At 34.4% G+C, this 21,661-nt stretch overlaps 1 protein-coding gene across 1 annotated transcript in view; it reads left to right on the forward strand.

The window, feature by feature from the left end:
- The first annotated feature begins 759 nt into the window (after window positions 1-759).
- LOC149776454 (transmembrane channel-like protein 7) overlaps window positions 760-21,661 on the forward strand; it is a 111,208-nt gene continuing 90,306 nt past the window's right edge. Inside the window, exons 1-5 of the mRNA XM_089942398.1 lie at window positions 760-858; window positions 5,916-6,073; window positions 7,968-8,101; window positions 11,404-11,476; window positions 20,430-20,502. Of these exons, the coding sequence (XP_089798524.1) occupies window positions 5,945-6,073; window positions 7,968-8,101; window positions 11,404-11,476; window positions 20,430-20,502 (409 nt within the window). The 5' untranslated portion in view covers window positions 760-858; window positions 5,916-5,944. The remainder of the gene's footprint in view (window positions 859-5,915; window positions 6,074-7,967; window positions 8,102-11,403; window positions 11,477-20,429; window positions 20,503-21,661) is intronic.

Here is a 21,661-nt window from a genome sequence, read left to right on the forward strand (position 1 = left end):
CGCACAAAATGAAACGTCTTCGTAATTATGTGGGAAGAACAATGTTATTAGGTGCCGCTTTGCGGGGCTAGGGACTCAACATGGCGGATGCGGAAATACACACGTTTTGTGACGTCACGTGAAAACAACAGATTAAGTCTTCATTTAAAATAGGACAGTAAAAAATACAAGTTCCTTTCCAATGCAACACTGTAATCTGTCACCTAGGTACCGCTAAGTTGTCAGGTTTCTTGCCAGGTTTTCTTGGGAAATTCACCCCTGTTGTACCATTGATCTTACGAACAGCACATCAACCACCACCAACCTGATTTGTATGTACTGCGCCCCAACTAGTCTGTGTTTCCTCTGACCTTCAGCCACCCCATTATTGATATTTGGACATTTATTTTGGGGTATACAAATGTCAAAATATCAAAAAATTTGGTGACAAGGGGCAGAGGAAATTCAGACAACTCGCCACCCACTTTGAACCTGACTGTACATCAGAGACAACGTTAAAATATGTCAACCGTGGAGTTTCCAAACCATATATACATATAATGTATGTATCCAAAACAAAAAAGTGAAACAAAAAAAAGAAAGATTTAAAACAAAGAAATCAAACTTTCTTCGCCTTCACATAAAATCACACAGAATCAAATTTCAAAGAGCATCTACGAGAAGTTACACCGAATTGCTATTCGATGTTATTTTGATGCTTCTAACGTTCGATGATGTTTTTCATGCATCCATACGAGTTTAGGCGACACGGATTTTGATGTTCAGCTGCCTGTCATTCTGTTTTTAATTTTAAAAGAAACGCATGCAGTTTTTTTTTTAATAAAAGATTTTAATTAGGTTAACCAAGAAGCAGTAAAGGTAAATTATAGCGCTTTATCTTTCTTTTATGTATTTTCTTTTTTAAATTAAAGAAAACGATAAGCGAGACTTGGGTTTCACGATGCAGAAGAAAAGTTGCAAGTTTTTCAAGATGGGTGACATTAGTCTCAGACGTCCATAAGCGCCAGTTACTGGGTGATTTACTAGCATAAAAATGCCATAGTAACTGGCTTGTGAAGTCCTCGGGTTTGACGCACTAAATTACTTTTATCTCACCTTTTCAGAAATAAAATCCATTTATGGTGATACTTCTCGTAAATTTAAAATTGTTACCTGCTACTGTACTTGCAATGTTATGAAATTCTCTGCGTCTGCGTAGAGAAAGCATCCAAAATCTACAATTTTTTTCTTTCTAATCAGTGGCCTGATGTGGTTAGAAATTGGGCTAATGTAATACAGTGTGCCCTATTACCATGTGTGTTACTATATTACCGATAAAACCCCTTTATCATATGACTTCTAATTCAGGAATAGCGATAAGTTGTTTCAAGATGGTTACTGTATTGGACATCATATTGTCACCATTTTCATTTAGAATCAACTATAAAATTTGCACACCATCCCCTTTGTACCTACCCCCCCCCATTGATTTGAAGAACAGAAATGCATAAAGGATATGAAAAATACTCAAATCTTAGTTATTTCATTCTTTGATTTATAAATTCTAATCTGATTGTCATTAGGGGTCCCAAACACTGCTTGCTTGTTGGCATTTGAATCAAAAAGAAGTTTCTTTAGTAACATGGTCACCATATTTGTATGGTACAGTGTATTTCACTGTCATTGATAATCTCAATAATTCTGTAAATTTTGGAGTTACTTCTCTTTGAACATGTGTATACAAGAATTCCTGCTTTTCATTTGTTGAATTTGTTTTGAGAAATGTTAAAACTAAACCTTGCAGATATTGGATGCAGATGACAGTTTTACTGAAATGGACTATTCTAAGCATTATTCATTATGCTGAGATTCCTTCTTTCTGGATCCTTACTCTCCTCAACCTAAATGATGCAAAATAGTTTTAATTTTATAATTTTGTTGTTAACGTAAATTCACATATATATCTTGTTGTCCTTTCCTGCATAGTTCATCATAAATAATAAATAGGTGAGATAGAAAGTATAAATTGCTTTCAGAGGGACATTTTTACAAGTAACTTATACTTTTCTTAGGTAAGCACCCCTAGGTTTCTAGCCTGGAGACAAAAACAAGACTGCTTTGCTCTTTGTTCTTATTGCTCAGCTTTCCACTGAGAACTTTGTTTGCATATAAAAAGGAACAGGTGAGATCTGGCAGGTATTTTGAGTTTTAAATCCTCCATAGTATATAAAGTTTTTGTCATGTCTAGTTGATTAATTTGAACACAAAAGGCAATGCACCAGCTGGAATAAACACCAAGCAACATAAATACACTTGTATTTACAGTGGACTTCAGGTAGACTGCAAGGTTCAGTGTAGTGATGGAGGAAGATAATGCTAGTTTTTCCTCAACAAGATCTAGTTTTGTAACTGTTCTTAATCTTGTTTAAAATTGTTAATTTTCTTGTTTTTATCCACTTCTATTTCAATTCATATAGATTAAATAAATAAATAAAAGGGATGCTGGAAGTTCAACTGTGAAAACTGGTTTAAATAATTTTATAACAAACTGCACAGACAATCATGAACAGTGAAACCTCACTCATTTGTATTGATTTATTCACAGGATGTATGTTAAACCATTTGGGAAATAGTCCAAGAGCATATAAATGGAGTTGCATGTAATTCAGAAATTTAAAATACACAATTATTTGCCTGAGTTCCCATTCATGTAAGAATGTATGTAAATTATGCATTATTAGCACTTTGCAAATACAGTACATCAGCCTGATACATGCATTTCATACTCAGAAACTGAAGTCTGGTGCTTACACATAATTTTGTTTATGAAACTGTTTTGCAGATTTGTATTAGTATTACTCAATTTCTATTGAGTACTCAATGATAACAAAGAAAACCAGATTAAACAAGGTTGTCCTGTGCAATTTTTATGACACATGAGTTTTAACTCTGCTATTGGCCATTAGGGGTAGACATGTTTCTTGTCTCTACTGTAGTAATATGCTTTCCAGCCTTAAGGAGCATTTTCAATGGTTGGCAGAACACCTACTTCCTCAGTCAACCGTAACCTGTCACTAAGGAAGTAACTGATGAGCTGTCCCAGTTGAAAATTGGTCTGTCACTTGATGATCCCACAGTGCTGACTGAAATTGAGAAAGCAGTTGACCTGTCAAATGGCAAAGCTCCTGGAGCAGATGGTATACCAACAGAAGCTGGATAATTACACATGGCACAGAAATAGACTGAACTCGTCTCATCAAAGGACATGTCTATCATCTACTTGTATTTGTAGAAAGGCAGCAGACAATCCTTGCCGTCAGTAGCTGGCAAGAGCCTTGCTAGAATTCTGCTGAGTTGCCTTGGGAATCACATTGATCAGGGGATCTTTCTTGAAAGTTAGTATGGTCTTGGAAAAGGATGAGGGACCACAGAAAACTCAAGGAGAAACATCAGGAGCATACTTCAACCTGTACATGACATTCATTGACAAGATCCTTTGACAGTCTTGGGTGTCTACCCAAGAAAAAATGTGACCTTTGGAAAACCATAGCAGTGGATAAGTTCACCTATATTGGCAGCACACCTTCACATTCAGTATATATTGATGATGAAACCAATGCCAGAATTGCTATTAAAAAAATGTGAGTTTGGAAAATCATGGCAGTGGGTAAGTTCACCTATCTTGGCAGCACACTTTCACATTCAGACTAGATTGATGATGAAACCAATGCCAGAATTATGAAAACAAGTGTGACCTTTAGCAGACTGCACAAGTGTGTGGAAGTACAGAGGCATCAGTCAACACACAGAACTGAATGTCTTCAAAGCCGTTGTTTGCTGACTGTGAAACCTGGATGGTGTACATACACCATGCCAAGAAGCTGAACCATTTTCATATGGCCTGTATGAGGAAATCTGATGAGGATAATATAGCAGGGTCCTAGACACAGATAAGTGTGGGCATTTTAAAAAGCTGTACTGAACTGATGAAATCACAGGCCACATCACCAGGGTGTCAGAAGAGCAGCTACTGAAGATCTTCTACATTGAGCTGAAAGAGGGAAGGTGTCAGGGTGGTCAGAAGAAATGCTTCAGATTCCTTCAAGTCATCCTTGAAACATTTTAACATGGACCCGGAGTCTTGAGAAGATCTCACACAGGATTACTTTACCTGGTGCAGCCTGATCCATATTTGGGCTACAGACTTTTAACTGAGGAGAATTGCAGAAGCATGAGAAGTGTAAATCTCAGAACTGCAGGACATCCTCTATTCATCAAGCAAATCCATGTGACATCTCTTATCAAATGCGCAACAGATAAATCAGAGCAGAAATTGGCCTGATCAGCCATTCATGTACTCACAGAAACCAATCCCGTTAGTGATGTCATGGTCCTCTTCAAACTCTAAGAATGAATGACAAAAAATATGCTGACCTGGAAAAAAATGTGGAAATAATAAATCCAGAGTTACATTTGGGATTCATGTCTTTCAGATTAATGTAGGCACTTGTATTCCATGGGGTAATTTTTATCAAAGAAAACTGTGACTACCTTAGAACATGCTGAGGAAAAACGCATAATCTTTTATAATATTTGGAGCTGTTTAATAACTTATTATTGAATTCTTTGTACAGTAGATTTACCTTTCTGAAGTTCCAAGTATAAACAAATTATAAAATGTTTAATTATATGTATTGAATTGTTTAATCTATTTTGTTTTAATGATGGATTGCAATAACATTATTTTACTGTCAACACCAATTTGGTCTAGTTTTTTTTATTCCAATTTTATTGACCTAGGGTACAAAACCCCTAAAGATGAAAAATTTAGCGGGGACACTAATTTGCATTTGATCCAAGTCATTATTATGCTTTTTTTACCATTACTAGGTGTTGTCTAATGTTGTAAAGCGCTTAGAGCTTCTAAAGATTAGGCGCTATACAAAGTCCTCATTATTATTATCATTATTATTATTATTATTATTATTATTATTATTTGATTATGTTTTATGTGTGGTATTCAACAAATTAAGTCATAAATACACATATATGTTGTTTTCTTCCTAGTTTATGTAACTGATAAGTTTTAAATTTTGAACGACCTGGCCATTATGGAACGGGATATAACTCTTTTCAAAGATGAAATTTGTTCACAAAATTGGCCATAATATCTTGATTATGCTTAATAATCCTTTGGATTTGAATTGGTCAAACTCCCATTTCTGCTGCTAATATATGTACATGATTACCTTAAACATGATAGTGCCCAAAAATTCTGATAGCCCTATGCCTGTGACCCCGTTAATTTCAGATTGGGACCCATCCTGTATACTTTGTGAAGTACCCATTGAATACCACAAACAAATCTGGTTTTGCCTGAAGTAATATTGGTCATGTTGATGAAATGTGGAATTTTAATTTCAGGTTGTGCCAAGACTAGGAAATAATTAATAATTATTCCCATGTATGCCCAATACCTTTATGAAGATTTTCTCTTTACTATACTTCTAACAAAAGTTGTAAATTTTGTGTTCAAAACAAATCATGTAATCTGTTACTTGTAATTGGGAACATTGCAAATATTGCCTGTAATTAGTGCTCATTTGTCTTTAACATACATGTTATTCTTCTGGCAGTTGGACAGAAATACCATTTGAAAGGCTGTCTAACTCAAATACTGTTTTATAATTGAACACAAATGTAATTTAATATTGAAAAAAGAAAGGTAAAAACCCATGATATTTTATGTGTTCTATCCACGCATTGCAGACACCAACGAGAACCAATCTCTACTATAGACCAGAACTGTTACTTGTTTAATTGATTTTGTACTATAATTGTTTAATTGATTTTATATTATAATTGTTTAATTTATTTTGTACTATAATTGTTTACTTGATTTTGTATTATATTTCCTTCAATTTTTAACATTATAGGATCCTTGAAGAAAATTCTAATCATCATTATGATGACTGAACTAAGGAACCACACAACCATACCAAGCTATGGAAAGGAACATTATTTGACTGGAAGAATTTCACATGATAATGTGCTTGATGATGATTCTGATGCAGATATATCCCTAGAAAAGCAGGTATAGGTCAACAAGAATTATCTTTTTATTAGAAGATTTATTCAGATAGTCTCCCTGCATAAAACAGGTATTGATGTGCTTATTATACAGAGAGCAGTAAAGTCATACACATTCACACACAGACACACATGCACATGCACACACACATGCACATGTACACACACATGTACCTACCTTTTTTGCTTTTCTAATCATTACAAAGAATGGTAGAACTTGTGGGGTAGGCTGTCATTTGTTGTCCATTGTCCATCTAGTGTGCAGGTTTGTTATTGCTGCTCTTAAAGTAATTTAAGGATTGCCAAGAAACTTAACACACAATCATCTTAAAGTCTGATTGGTCCTATATGAAAATAATGTCGCTTGGATATCCAATATCCAATATTGCTAACAAAGTAGCTATCTTGAAAATCTACTTCTGATTGGATGGTCATATCAACATTGGGTTTTCACTGACAGACTTCTTGTGATGTCTGGTAGGTTCTAATTTGGCCACCTTGGTAGCACCATGGTAGTTGTAGCATTTTCACAAGAAGATTTCTTCGAATGTCTAGTCAATTGTCAGTGAAAATTGTGCTCTCCAGTATTCCTGCCACAGTGGCCATTTAAAAAATCTTGCTATCATTACACCAGAATGAATGAATCGACATGGACTTTTCACTAGAACGCTTATTATTATGTCAAGGTAATCCTAAATGAAAATGGTATCAATCTGATGTCCATTATGGAAGCTAAGCAAACAAGAACAAATTGTAAACGCTCATTAACATTGCACTAAATACTTTTAGGCTACTGCTAGGGTCAAGGATATACCCTCTCACCTTTGAAGCCACATGCTGTGAGAATAAAAGTCTATAGCTATCAAGATGTATGTATACATTTTCATACTAGTCAGAGAATGAAGAAACTGAATCAGTAGAAAACTGACATAGCAAAACTGATCCTTCTGTGATTACTCCTTTAGAGTGACACAAAGCCAACCTCCATATAACATATGAAAATAACTAAAATATACAGAAATCAACCCCATGACTAAGCCTTTACTAAGCATATGTAAGTCAGTGACACATGCATTACAGGTATTACTTTAATGACGAGTTAAATGGACTATAAATGGATAATTTTAAGGATCTGAGACTAGCCTATGCCTGGCTAATATTAATAATCATAAATGATCACTAATGTTCATAAATGATCACTAATGTTCATAAATGATGACAGATAATCACTACTGATCACTAAAATCTTTTTTTTTTTAAAGCATTTTCAGATGGCATTTAATTATAAATATAAACATTTGCAATGAAAGATGTCAATATTATTATATTAGGGTGTGTGTTATATTGCCTTTGTTTCATTGATTGAACCTATCCATCATATAAGACCTGATAGTGTCCCTCACTTTGACCCTCAACTTCCTTATGCAGTGTGTTAAGGAATCAGTAGAACAACCAACATAGACCCTGATCTGCTGGTGCAGTATGCTGTGGTCGTTTGCGATTTATGTTGCTTGAAGTTGGATTCGTCCTGTAAGTGAATTTAATGGTATTTTGCTTGAATTGAGACTTGTATTTCAAAGGACTTATTTAACAGCAGTTTCAATGATGCACAGCTAAAGTTCTTCCAAACTGGATTACGTAAATGAATTTTCATAATTAATTGGTCATTTCACTGAAAGCGACTGATGTCTGACAAATTTTATGGTATATCAGAACAGCAAGATGTTTTCATTACAATGCATTAAGTATTCCACTTTAAATTTATTCTCTTAGACCATCAGAATAGTCTTTAGTTAACATACCCACTTGAATTTCAATAAAATTCAATTTTACGTGTAATTTTGATCATTATTCCACTCTTACTTCAGTTGCCATAGTTTTATTTCAATAATTTTTAGTCTGTGAAAGAAATATTGCCACAGAGAAAGCCTTCCTTGGCTCAGTCCCTTACTCGGGCAGCGTATAATGATGGGCATGACGAGACCAAGGTTGATGATGTGTATGATGGAATGCTGCCAAAAGAGAAAAAAGAGTAAGAATAGAAAAAGAGTTTTTAAAGTTAAAAAATGTACTATAACACCCATACACCCATTCACACACCCCCCTCCAAATAAATTGAATTCAGTGTATTTTTCATCCTACTGGTCAATGTGGAATATTATAAAGTTGAATTAGTTAATTTAAAAAAGAAATCTTCCAGCCTTTATCCACATATACAGTATTTAGAATACCTGTATAAGACAAAGCCAGATCAACATCTTGGCTTTGTCTTTCTCACTAGTAACTTTCGCTTTCATGAATATTAATGTTATTGCAATTTGCTGTTCCAGATTAAGTGGGAAATTGCAGCTATCAAGGTTAACATGCATTTTCCTGTTTTATTTGTAGTGTGCTTTGTTGCTTGGAATTAAAGATCCAGCTTCATCAGTATGTCTGTTGTATATGCTTTTAAGTGATACTGAGATAATTGTCACCATGCATAAATGCAAAATTCTATTAATATTTCCATTTTTTTCCTTCTGGTTTGCATGATTTCAAATTGACTAGCATAAGGGATTCACATTTACTTCGAATAAAATGGTAAACACCTCAAGATATATTACCAGTATTGTAATGGATCATGTGAAGCAGAAGAAGGCATCATTTCTTATGGTTATCAATCCACTTGAGATTGGGAAACCAGTTATTTATGTGGATTAATGATAGAGAGCAAAGGTGTTCTGGCATTGTCTATTACCCAAAGCCAATATCAGTGTTTAGACAGTTGACATGCTTTGATTGTTGTTGGAAACTAAAGACCAATCTATCAGTTATGCTATAATCAAAGTTGTGCTGAAACAACAGCTTGTTAAGAATTAATGCAGGTAATGAGTTGAGATTACATTTTACTCTAAGCTGAAATGCAAAACTAAAAATGGGTTGTTGATGATCTACACGCAGTCCATCTGTGTTCTGAATTTCAAGCTATATTATGGGCATTTGTTAATGAATATATGGCAGTATTGTGAATATATGATAAATATGTGCCTAATGTATGTTCTTTTATAAATATTCATCAAACATTAGAGTCATTAACAGATAGGTCCTCAATGACATCATCAGCAGTCATATTTGTGGTATGCTGTCAGACTTCCCATTGAATTGAGATGGTGTTTGGAAGTTGAAATAATTTCATTGAATCTCAACATACTGTTACAAAACATAAACAGATCTCAAATACAGGTTTTCTGTTATTATCTACATTTGTAATTTGTAAGTTGATTTTGCTTCAGTGTGCCTTGTTCAAAATGGTCAATTTTGGTGGTCACATATAGGAGAAACTGCGAGGTTGCCCATCGTCCACATAAAATGGGTAGAATATCATCTGCTAGTGACCTTATTGGGAAACATCTGTATGGACTACATCCCTTTGTTGGATCAATTATATCAGTGAAAAAGATGTTGTTGTTGTTGTGGGGTTTAATGCCATTTTTCAGCACATGATAGGCTATGCATGGTGGCCAGTATTAATGGTGGAGGAAGAAACCGGGAAAACCCCGGGAAGAACCACCGACCCACGAGAAGCTACTTGCATGCTTTCTCACATATCCACATTTGCCGAATCGTAGACTCGAACCCACGCAGACAGAGGTGAGATGGCAGTGATCCGTAACGGAGAGCGCTTTAGACCACTTGGCCACTTGGGGCTCCGAAAAAGATGTACAGTAATCAGTTGAGTGCATCAAATAAAATACTGGTAAATCAAATATCGGTGGACCTATGACTAAATTATGATAAGGAAGAATGATTTATGGCTTTTTAAAGAAGATGAATAAAACAAAATCCATTCATTTTTGTATTGCATTAGCATGGAGAGGTAATCTGCATCTTTGTTATGATGTGTGTGTGTTAGGTCTGTATAGATAATTGTGTTCTCTTACAGGTAAATCATGAAATCTTAATTGACAAATTTATTTGTACTTGATCTTATTTATTTTTGTTATCATATAATGGGTATATTTAGTATTGGTAAAAATTAGTGATTTAGTAGTCTAGGAGACAAATGAAAATAATAGTGTCCAAAATGTATTGTATTATGTAGGTTATCTTCCTTTATTTGCAGTTGCTAATATACAACTATTTATACTCACTTGTATATCAAATTAAGCTGCAATCTGTACAGATCTAGATTTGCTGTCACATAATGCACATAATACACTGGTAGATCATGGTCTATGAAGTTTATTAAGACTAATCAGTAAACAAAATTGATAGTAAAGTTCAACATACACAGAAAGATCTAGTATTAGTATTTCCATAAATTCATATTAACCACAGGTTTAACATAATTGCTATTGCATTCATTTCCTGCACAGGTGCCATACTGTATGTACTCACTTAGAAGTCGAGTCAAACTGCAAGCAATAAAGATCCAAATCTGCCATAGCATAATGTGCCTGCTGATTATGTTCTGTCTTGTTTGTTTTACTGATTACTCCCAACAAATTGCACAGACCCAGATCTGTCAGCACATTATGCATTGGTGGATCTGTTTCTGTGCAATTTGCAGTCGGACTTGTCTTATAAGCGAGTAATATATGGTATATACTTACTTATAAGTCAGTTCCAAAGAGCATAGACCATACCTGCCATCATATAATGGACCTTCAGGTCATGGTATATATTGATTGTTCTTGTGTTTAGTCCTGACAAATATAGCCACATTTGATAAGCATCATGCCCCCCATTTATGAGAATCTTGGCTGCACCACTGGTTTGGAATTTTCTCCTTGCACTGAATTAAAATTTTCATTAAACTGCAAACAAATTTTACATTGAATTCTATCTTAGTAACTTCCTAGCACAAATTTTAACTTATCCCAGCGTGATAGAAAAGGCATTCTTCCAGCCCTGCCAATGTTATTGAATGACCCTTGTGAAAAAATAGCAAGGTGTTCTTATGCTTTAGAATTAGTTTCATACTAACATGCTTCAACTGGTGCTCTGCGTGTCTTCTAAATGTTGATGCCTTTGAGACCTGGAATCAAGCATTTGGTTTGGTTTCAGTGCATTAATGCATATGTGGGCAGTTTGGTTTCAAGGTTTTACCAACACTGTCTATAATGTAGCACAGTAATTCTTTACCATATTCACTTAATAATTGGAAAATATCATTATAACTTGCTTCCATTTCTCCAGAGATAAAGTAGCATCATTGTAGTGTGCATCATAAATGCTGCTTGTTATCTACAGTATTGTTGCTCAACAATGCTACATTTTTATTTCTTGCAGATATGATGTACCTTCTTGTTTTTATAATGAAATACGTGTATTGCTTAACATTTTTTTTTGTAGATATCAAGCAAAGAAGCAGAAAAATATCAGAGCAGGCATGAACTGTTTGAAACTTGTTTGGTTCGATTTCACAGTAAGTGAATCATTAAATATAGTTTCCTACCCCTGACACTCACCCATTCCAGAATTTATGTAACATAATTCCTCTGTAGGATAGACTCTGTGGTTATCTGGTTCCTTTCTCTCTGTATTTACCATATATACTTGCTAATAATTTGAGTCAAACTGTACATATCCATCTAAAAGTGGCAGTTATGCCTGTGTCTGCTCATCAATATTTTGACTGAATATGAGTGAAATTCAAACATATTAATGATGCAGCCATGCATATAATTGGCTGAACTTGTCAAAAGTCTGATAACTTAATTTTTTATTCTATTTTGATAAAGCTTTTTAAATTATATTATCATGATCTGTTTATATTAGTACAAATTCTGAAAGTTCATGCATATTTGAAATGATAGTACATGTACTGGATCACTTTGAGAATATCTATGGAAATAGAACTATATAACTGATGTACCCTGAATTAGTCTTCAAAATGTACTGTCATTTCAAATGTGCATTGAACTGCCATCAAAATTGCTATGGTTGGGTATGGGCAAATATTTTATAAAAAGTCAAAAAAATATAATTCATTACATTCTGATTATGATTCCTCCCATACCAGATATATTCTTAATCAGCTTTTTTTTAAATGGTCAGCTTCTTGAAACATTAATGACTTTTTTAGTAGTCAACCTCTTCATAGAAATTAGGTGAACGTTTGAAAGCGGGCTTAGAGATGTGATTTATAAATTAACCTAAGAAATTTTTCAGGAACATGACTAAATTTCCAGATGAGTAGAACCAGTGGTTGCCACTGAGTTTAATTTTCAAACACCACTGACACATAACTCTTGTTTGTCTATTAGAGTGAGAGTGAATTATGTCAGGCCAAGGAAAGGTCTTATTCCAAATTCTACACTAGGCATCACACATAGTGTTCCATGTGAAATATCAGTTCTAGCAACTTCTAGTACTCTCCTGAATCTCATTACAATCTATGTCAGTTTTCAGTTTAACCCCAAACTACTTATCCAACTTGCAAACAGCATTTTGTCTAACTCTAAACATGTCTGATTTCGAGGCCACATGCACTACTTATTCAGCTGCACATGGAAACAACACAATAATGAAAGCTAACATTGTTCATTTGATGTACTCTTATACACAAGTACATCACTGGATCTTTCTGCCTCAGAATTCACTCATTGTAAATATCAACACATTTTCCCACCACTCTGCAGTTAGTAAAGTCTTTCAACTTGCTGCCATGCTATTCAGTCATGTTCTTTAATTGTACCCTTACAGTGACAACAAATATCTTGGGGTCTTTCAGCAAATGAAGTTTCTCCTTGTAAATATCAGCACAACTAAAATAATCAATTGATAGAACATTTTCCCACTCAGCAGGTGGTTGAAGCAGGACTGGCAAGCCCTTGAATTTGCCATCCAGCAACTGCATGCATAAGGAGGACTCCTGTATAAGTGATTTTCTGCATCCCAGATAAAAAATTGTGTCCAGATATGTGTGATTAAGCGTTTCTGAGACCTCTAATATATATAGAGGTTAGTGTTAGGACTGGTCTGTTTATCAAGAAATCCACATTCCGGATCTGGAAATCAAAATCGGGGACCAAAGTGTAAAATTACTTTAAAAGTCGTATCCATAATCCAGAAAAAATCTGTCCGAAAATAAGAAAATTTAAAAAATTGTATATGAAAATACAGTCATTTGGATAATACAGATTCACCTATGCAATTCTGGAGGTGTGCCAATGTATCAGTCTCTGATTGGTTAAATTCTAGTGGTATGTTAAAGTTATCAATTGATCACATGATCATGTGTGGAAAAACTAAGTGGCGTGACCATATTGTAACCAACGATTGTATAAACAATGTCTGTTTTAGCTAGTCGCTGACAGGGGTGTTGATAATTAAATAAACACATTGGGATCAAATCGTCCACGCTTTTTGACATAACATATGGTAAATAAATTAAGTGTGTCATTAAGCCTCTTTGTTGTTTACCAATTGTATGTAACAATCACAGTTTATTGATGGCTGTACACATGCAGTTGATTGATTTAAGCTGTGGACAGTATATGGTTTCATTTCAGAATAAAATGGAGACATCAATTATCAGCTCATTAGCAGCTATAACAGCTGTAAAATATGACTTATAAAAATGACTGCATTTTATTAGTTTACCATGATGCATTTAACTGCAAGGTATCAGTTTGTATTTGTTATTATGGCGACATCATCAAGCAAGCATAGACAAGTAGAGATACCGGCCAGCATAAAAAAGATTTGCCATCATAAAAGAGGATCACCCTAAAGCTACCATTCAAGATATATGCCAGCATATTATAGCTTACTCATCCTTAGACATTGGCAAGTCGACAGTTGCGGACATCATAAAAAACCCAACAAGGATAAATGGTTGTCTGTACCTGCCAACATTACCATCAACCAAGCCAAGGACAGCATAGCAACATTAATTTTGTATTTTGAGCAGATGTCAGCAATAGTCACCAGTGATGACATAAAACACAATAGTGAAGCCCTTGAGAATCTATGGCCAGTATCTATAATCATTGCAGATAGATCCACCAAAGAATCCAGGCAAACAAATTTTACAGATTTCTTCAGGAAATACATGTACGTGTACATAGTGTGATGTATTTGATGTGTTAATTGTCTAAACTTATATTTACTATACATTTATGTACAAGCGCATGTTATAATAATGTGAAATAAACACATGTCAATAGATGTATTCATTAATTTATTTCAACCATTATTGAATATACAGTACATTTACAGCCAGCATATACATGTACCTGTATAAGGTGTGATGACATTGTAAAATAAAAATGTGCATGATTCATTTATCCAGAAAACTTGTTAATCAAGACATATTCACTGAGAACGAATGTGTCCGGATTAATTAGGCTCCACCGTACTATGATATTCTTTGTTATGAGTAGTACATGTAGGGCTGTATAGTTGTTATTTACATGCTAATTAAAATGCCATTAATTTTAGTCTGAATGAGGTAACAAACAGAATCATCTTTACTGAGGTCACCAAGGAGAATATATTTATAAGGAAATGAAAACCTGTCACTGAGTCAGGAATTCTCTCAAACTAGCAGTAAAAGTGTTAATAACAGTTGATCACAGAACATTTAATGACATTTATTTTTAAAAGTTTTAATTTTGTACAAGTAAAACTTATTAAGATTATTATCTAAAATATCCATTGCTTTTATTCAAGTGTGATGATGACATCCTTTGTTGAAGGTTGCATTGTTGTTATTGAAGATTGTAGTCTGCCTGCTTGGATGAAGGTTACTTGCATTATTGAGTACACTTTAGAGAGCCGAACAAATGCATGTTTGTTCTTTTGGCAGCAACATTAAAACCTGTCGGCAACATGAAATTATTAGTGAACAAACTTTGGTTTGGACCTGGCAGCTTTTCCACATAAACAATTAGAAAACAAGGGATTTGTCCAAGTTGTAACTTAGGGCTTCTATCAACACATACATTTTTTAAAAATAAAAAGCTTGATGTCAAAATAAGAATGACAAATTGGTGGTTACAAAAGACCATTGGCCCAGAACTTTTCTTTACTGTAAAACATGCACAGAGCAATACAGATAAAATCTTCCTACAGAATTCATATAAAGAATAGTAGTAAATCCATGTAAAGTGTCCTCTGACTGCCTGGACAGCCTGTGTATTCAATGTGTTCATGCTTAATTGCATTTAGAACTAGATATTATGTTATGCATGTGCACAAGTCAGTAAATGACAGTAAACATGCACATTCATTTGGTTGGTTGGTTGATTGGTTGGTTGATTGGTTTTAATTACACTTTTAATTAATTTTTAGCTATATCATGCAGAGAACAAGTCAGCTAAGTACCTATCCTAAAGAAATACATGAACACCTGACACAGGCTGGTCTAGGTGGGTATTCAGCCTGTAACCATTGGATCACAATGCCAACATTTTTTTAACTAAGCTATCATGGCTTCCAATTAAGGTATAATTTTTACATGAGTGAACGACAATTTAGTTTTCTCAAGAAATGTCTAAGTGAACTTGCACGTGGCTGTAATTGGTACAAGAACTTAGTTAAAATATATATTTCTACAGCTTTCTCTAGAGGATTCTTTAGTAGGATTTTTATGGTAATTCTTTTCTATGATTTTCACATCGAATGTGTCATCACTAGAAGAAAAGAAGTTGATTGTACATCACACAACATTACACATGAGGCTGATTTACTGATTATTATGATGCACTTTACTTTTACTGGATGTCACTGCATAGTTTCTTAGTCTTTATAGCTTCTCCAGTTTCATTATTGATTTTGTTATGATATTTTTGTATGTAACATCAGTGAATTATATCTATCACCACAATCCTGTGGATGTTTTATTAAATCTACAAAATATGTTTTATATAGAGAGTGTGTGTGTGTGCGTCTGCGTGCGTGTGATTTGGATTTTTAATGTAGCTTTAAAAAAAATTCAATCATATTGCTACAATGACTGCAGTGTGGCAGTTTATAGTGGTGTCTAGCACTGGGGAATCATGCTGCAGACATGTAGCATCATGTTCCACCCGGTCACATTATTCTGACACCAGGTCGACCAGTCCTAACACGAACCTCTTAATGCTGAATGCCTATCGAGGCATATGTTAGTATTATTTCTATAAGTCCTTGGTATGACTCAGCCAGAGTTCAAACCCGCAACCTCCCCAGATCTAAGGTGGACAGTCTAAACACTTAGGCCACCAAAGTGGTCAATATTATATCAAGACACATTACAAATAAAATCCTGTAAGAGGTGAAGGATGTACAGCAATTGAAATAATCACAATTTGAGGAAGATATTGCATGCACATTATAATAGAAGTGAGATTTTCAGCAAGCCCAATCAGTAGATGGGGGAAGAGTTGAGTTTCAAACCATTTTAATTAAATGACTTCATTTTGGTTATCAAAGTCATTCTTGTACACAGACATTTTGGTGGAAGTTACTGTGGAGAATCATACATCCAGACTCATAAATTATTGAGTAAACTCGGGTACACATATCATGTTGTATGTCCATCCACACATCCATCTAGCACGTAATTTGTTGGTAGATTTTTAATGAGGAGTTCTACTGTAATCATTGAAAACTAGGTCACTGATCTGTATTTAATGGTTCAATGATCTGTGCTGATCTTTTGCATTTTGGTTCATTTCTCTGACACTGTTGCCTTTAGATTCATGTTTTACACGTGCCATTCAAAACTAGCTCACAGTGACCTATATATTCTACTACATTGACTGGTATGAACTTTTGTGTTTAGCTTAGTTTTTAAGACATGAATATTTGACTGCAGTCATGTAACTTGCCATGTTAATTATGTAGATCATTTATGAGATATATAATCTTTTTTAAAACCTAGATCACTGTGACCCATATTTCATGCTTCACTGATCTGCAGTAATTGTTCTGCTTATAGTTCAGTTTCTTAGATGCTATTACTACATAGTGATGCAACATATATATATATATATATATATATATATATATATATATATATATATATATATATACATATAAGATGCATCATAAGAAATTTACACAAAAGGAGCTTTGCAATCTGACCATATTTTATTATATTTCTTAGCATCCACATTCTAGGAAATTTCTTACTATTTTATAGTCTAGACCATACTAACAGTACCATAACAACATCTTCTCCCCAGCTTCTTCATTCTTAGATTCCTTTGTTGTACAAGCTTGCCTCTGACCTAGAATTAGTACAGTAAGCATAGTGTTTTCATCAACTGATTATTTACCTGCTTTAGCATAGACTGTAGAAGTTACGATTACTGACTTTAGTATAGACTGTAGAAGTTACAAGTACTGGCTTTAGCATAGACTGTAGAAGTTACATGTACTGGCTTTAGCACAGACTGTAGAAGTTACAATTACTGACTTTAGTATAGACTGTAGAAGTTACAAGTACTGGCTTTAGCATAGACTGTAGAAGTTACATGTACTGGCTTTAGCACAGACTGTAGAAGTTACAATTACTGACTTTAGTTTAGACTGTAGAAGTTACAAGTACTGGCTTTAGCATAGACTGTAGAAGTTACAAGTACATGTACTGGCTTTTTAGCATAGACTGTAGAAATTACAAGTACTGGCTTTAGCATAGACTGTAGAAGTTACAAGTACTGGCTTTAGGATAGACTGTAGAAGTTACATGTACTGGCTTTAGCACAGACTGTAGAAGTTACAAGTACTGGATTTAGCATAGACTGTAGAAATTACAAGTACATGTACTGGCTTTTTAGCATACACTATAGAAGTTACAAGTACTGGATTTAGCATAGACTGTAGAAGTTACAAGTAGTGGCTTTAGCATAGACTAGAAGTTGCAAGTACTGGCTTTAGCATAGACTGTAGAAATTACAAGCACATGTACTGGATTTTTAGCATAGACTGTAGATGTTACAAGTACTGGCTTTAACATAGACTGTGGAAGTTAAAGTACTGGCTTTAGCATAGACTGTATAAGTTAAAAGTACTGGTTTTAGCATAGACTGTAGAAATTACACGTACTGGCTTTAGCATAGACTGTAGAAGTTACAAGTACATGTACTGGCTTTAGCATAGACTATAAAAGTTACAATTGCTGGTTTTAGCATAGACTATAGAAGTTACAATTACTGACTTTAATATAGACTGTAGAAGTTACAAATACTGGCTTTATCATAGACTGAAGAAGTTACAAGTACTGGCTTTGGCATAGAATGTAGAAGTTACAAGTACTGGCTTTAGCATAGACTGTAGAAGTTACATGTACTGGCTTTAGCATAGACTGTAGAAATTGCAAGTACATGTACTGGCTTTTTAGCATAGACTGTAGAAGTTACAAGTACTGGCTTTAGCATAGACTGTAGAAGTTACAAGTACTGCCTTTAAAATAGACTGTAGAAGTTACAAGTACTGGCTTTAGCATAGACTGTAGAAGTTGCAAGTACTGGCTTTAGCATAGACTGTAGAAGTTACGTGTACTGGCTTTAGCATAGACTGTAGAAGTTACATGTACTGGCATTAACATAGACTGTAGAAGTTACAATACTGGCTTTGGCATAGACTGTAGAAGTTACATGTACTGGCTTTAGCATAGACTGTAGAAGTTACAATAATGGCTTTGGCATAGACTGTAGAAGTTACAAGTACTGGCTTTGGCATAGACTGTAGAAGTTACAAGTACTGGCTTTAGCATAGACTGTAGAAATTACAAGCACATGTACTGGATTTTTAGCATAGACTGTAGATGTTACAAGTACTGGCTTTAACATAGACTGTAGAAGTTACAAGTACTGGCTTTAGCATAGACTGTAGAAATTACAAGTACATGTACTGGCTTTAGCATAGACTGTAGAAGTTGCAAGTACTGGCTTTAGCATAGACTGTAGAAGTTACGTGTACTGGCTTTAGCGTAGACTGTAGAAGTTACATGTACTGGCATTAACATAGACTGTAGAAGTTACAATACTGGCTTTAGCATAGACTGTAGAAGTTACATGTACTGGCTTTAGCATAGACTGTAGAAGTTACAATAATGGCTTTGGCATAGACTGTAGAAGTTACAAGTACTGGCTTTGGCATAGACTGTAGAAGTTACAAGTACTGGCTTTAGCATAGACTGTAGAAATTACAAGCACATGTACTGGATTTTTAGCATAGACTGTAGATGTTACAAGTACTGGCTTTAACATAGACTGTAGAAGTTACAAGTACTGGCTTTAGCATAGACTGTATAAGTTACAAGTACTGGCTTTAGCGCAGACTGTAGAAGTTACAAGTACTGGCTTTAGCATAGACTGTAGAAGTTACAAGTACTGGCTTTAACATAGACTGTAGAAGTTACAAGTACTGGCTTTAGCACAGACTGTAGAAGTTACAAGTACTGGCTTTAGCATAGACTGTAGAAGTTACAAGTACTGGCTTTAGCATAGACTGTAGAAGTTACAAGTACTGAAAGACAGAGGAGCATTTATAAAGAAGATGATATATTTGTCAAATTTTAACTATAGTAAAAGTCACACAAATTATGTATGCACATTTATTCATTTTAAATTAAATATAGTTTTTTTAAAATTTAACACTGATTTTCATTAGTCAAAGTTTTTTCAATCCTGATTATTGAATGCTCTGCATCTCAACTTTCTTCAAGAAACTTTCAGATGAAAATTGTTGATCGCTATGGTCTTTCGACAATGGTAGGCATGTGCTAAACTTGGGCCAAGAAAAGAGCACATTGAGTGGAATCAGCATAATATAAGGTAGTACGAATTTGTTTAGCAATATGCGTAGCTTTCATTGTGACATCACAGCACGTGACAATTGATCCAGATTGAACTGGATCATGCCTATTAATTCATTTCGTCAAAAAATGTCTGCATACTTTAACATGGATTTTGCGATATGCATTTCTTAGGGCATCTAAGTAATGACCTTCCAAAAGAATATGGATGTATAAGAATCAAAATGAAGTGAATACTTTCCACTTAAAGGTATGTCGAATCAAATTAAAAAAAATGATGCCCATTACTGAAATATTCGGTGTTGAATGCCTACATGACTTGTGTGTTTTACTATAATAATGGTACATCATTTTGTAGTTTGATAGGAAACAGAAGTATTGTATTTGATCTACTGTGGTTTTATTTTTGCTTTTCAGTTTTATTTAAAAGATGGAGAAATCTAGAGAGAACTCTGCTAAAGTAGTAAATCTGTTATAGACAATACCCTCTAATAAGTCAAAGTACATTGAAATGTCAGTTATTAGTATGACTTTAAATTGGTGGAAAGTATACAAATAAAGATATGGCTTGTGTATTTTACCATGTAATCTAGTAATCTTTCAAGTATGCTGTTGGTTTCTTCTTCAGAAATGGTTTCAGAGATGGAAGGCAAAGGAAAAAGATAACCCTCTGTTTAAAATTTACATAAAAAATATGGAAAGTAAGTTTTATAGGGGTAATTATTGTCATTTGATTTGATTGCAGTCTTTTTGATCTTTGATTCTCACCTGTTTAGCTCCATGCATCCAAAGTATAACCTTTTCATTCTCTCTTTCTGTCTGTTGGCCTATAAATGTGTGTGTATATATATATCATGGTGTGTTAAATAATGGAAAGCAAGACACACAGACACTTGAGCTATAACGCTGGTACAGGATTTTGTTTAGTTTGATCAGCTGATCAGTAAATTGCAGCAAGAATCTGTAATAAAGTGGGGTGTTAGGCTACACCCGTTTAAATAACTCCTTTTCATCCCCTTTGTTTTCTTAATGTCTCTAAATTGATCAAATTAAAGAGCTGTTGTGCTAAACAACTTGGAGTCTATCCCAAAGTTTGAAGTCACTGTTTCAGGTGGTTTGAGTATTATGCAACACCCCACATATACACATATGCCTATGCAACGAAACGCTATCTGGAGTTATCTATAAAATTACCTAGTAAGATAACTCTGTCTTACACTAGCTGCACTAGTGGGTAGATAAGGGCATTTGTGAACTTTTTTGTACCTTTACTACTTGCAGAGAGTGCACATTGACTTCATCATTTTCATCTGTCCATTCTTTCATCCCTTCATCAGTATTGCCCTACTGCCATCCTTCCAATAAAGCTTGTAAACAGAATCTCTCTAAAATCACTTTTTAAATCTTTTGAACTTGTACCTTTGTGTGATAACTTTGTTTGCATGATCATACAAAAACCACAAGACAAATTCTATTTAATAGGCATGTTTTAATGGCCTAATTAGATAATCAAGCCATTAGACAATTTTTTTCCCATTTGTAGTTATACTGGTCATAGACAGAAGAGCTTATGGGATGGCCTGTTGTCAGTTAGCCAGTCAAAATCTGTCGACTGTTAGCATAAATTTGTTATTGCTTCTCTTCCAAAACAACATGTAGAATTGCCATGAAATTCTACACATAAATTTGTTATTGCTTCTCTTCCAAAATGACATGTAGGATTGCCATGAAACTCTACACATAAATTTGTTATTGCTTCTCTTCCAAAATGACATGTAGGATTGCCATGAAACTCTACACATAAACTTATTGCTTCTCTTCCAAAACGACATGTAGGATTGCCATGAAACTCTACACATA

The sequence above is a fragment of the Sinohyriopsis cumingii genome, chromosome 18, assembly GCF_028554795.1.
Source record: "Sinohyriopsis cumingii isolate HCF-2022 chromosome 18, ASM2855479v2, whole genome shotgun sequence".
NCBI lineage: Eukaryota > Metazoa > Mollusca > Bivalvia > Unionida > Unionidae > Sinohyriopsis > Sinohyriopsis cumingii.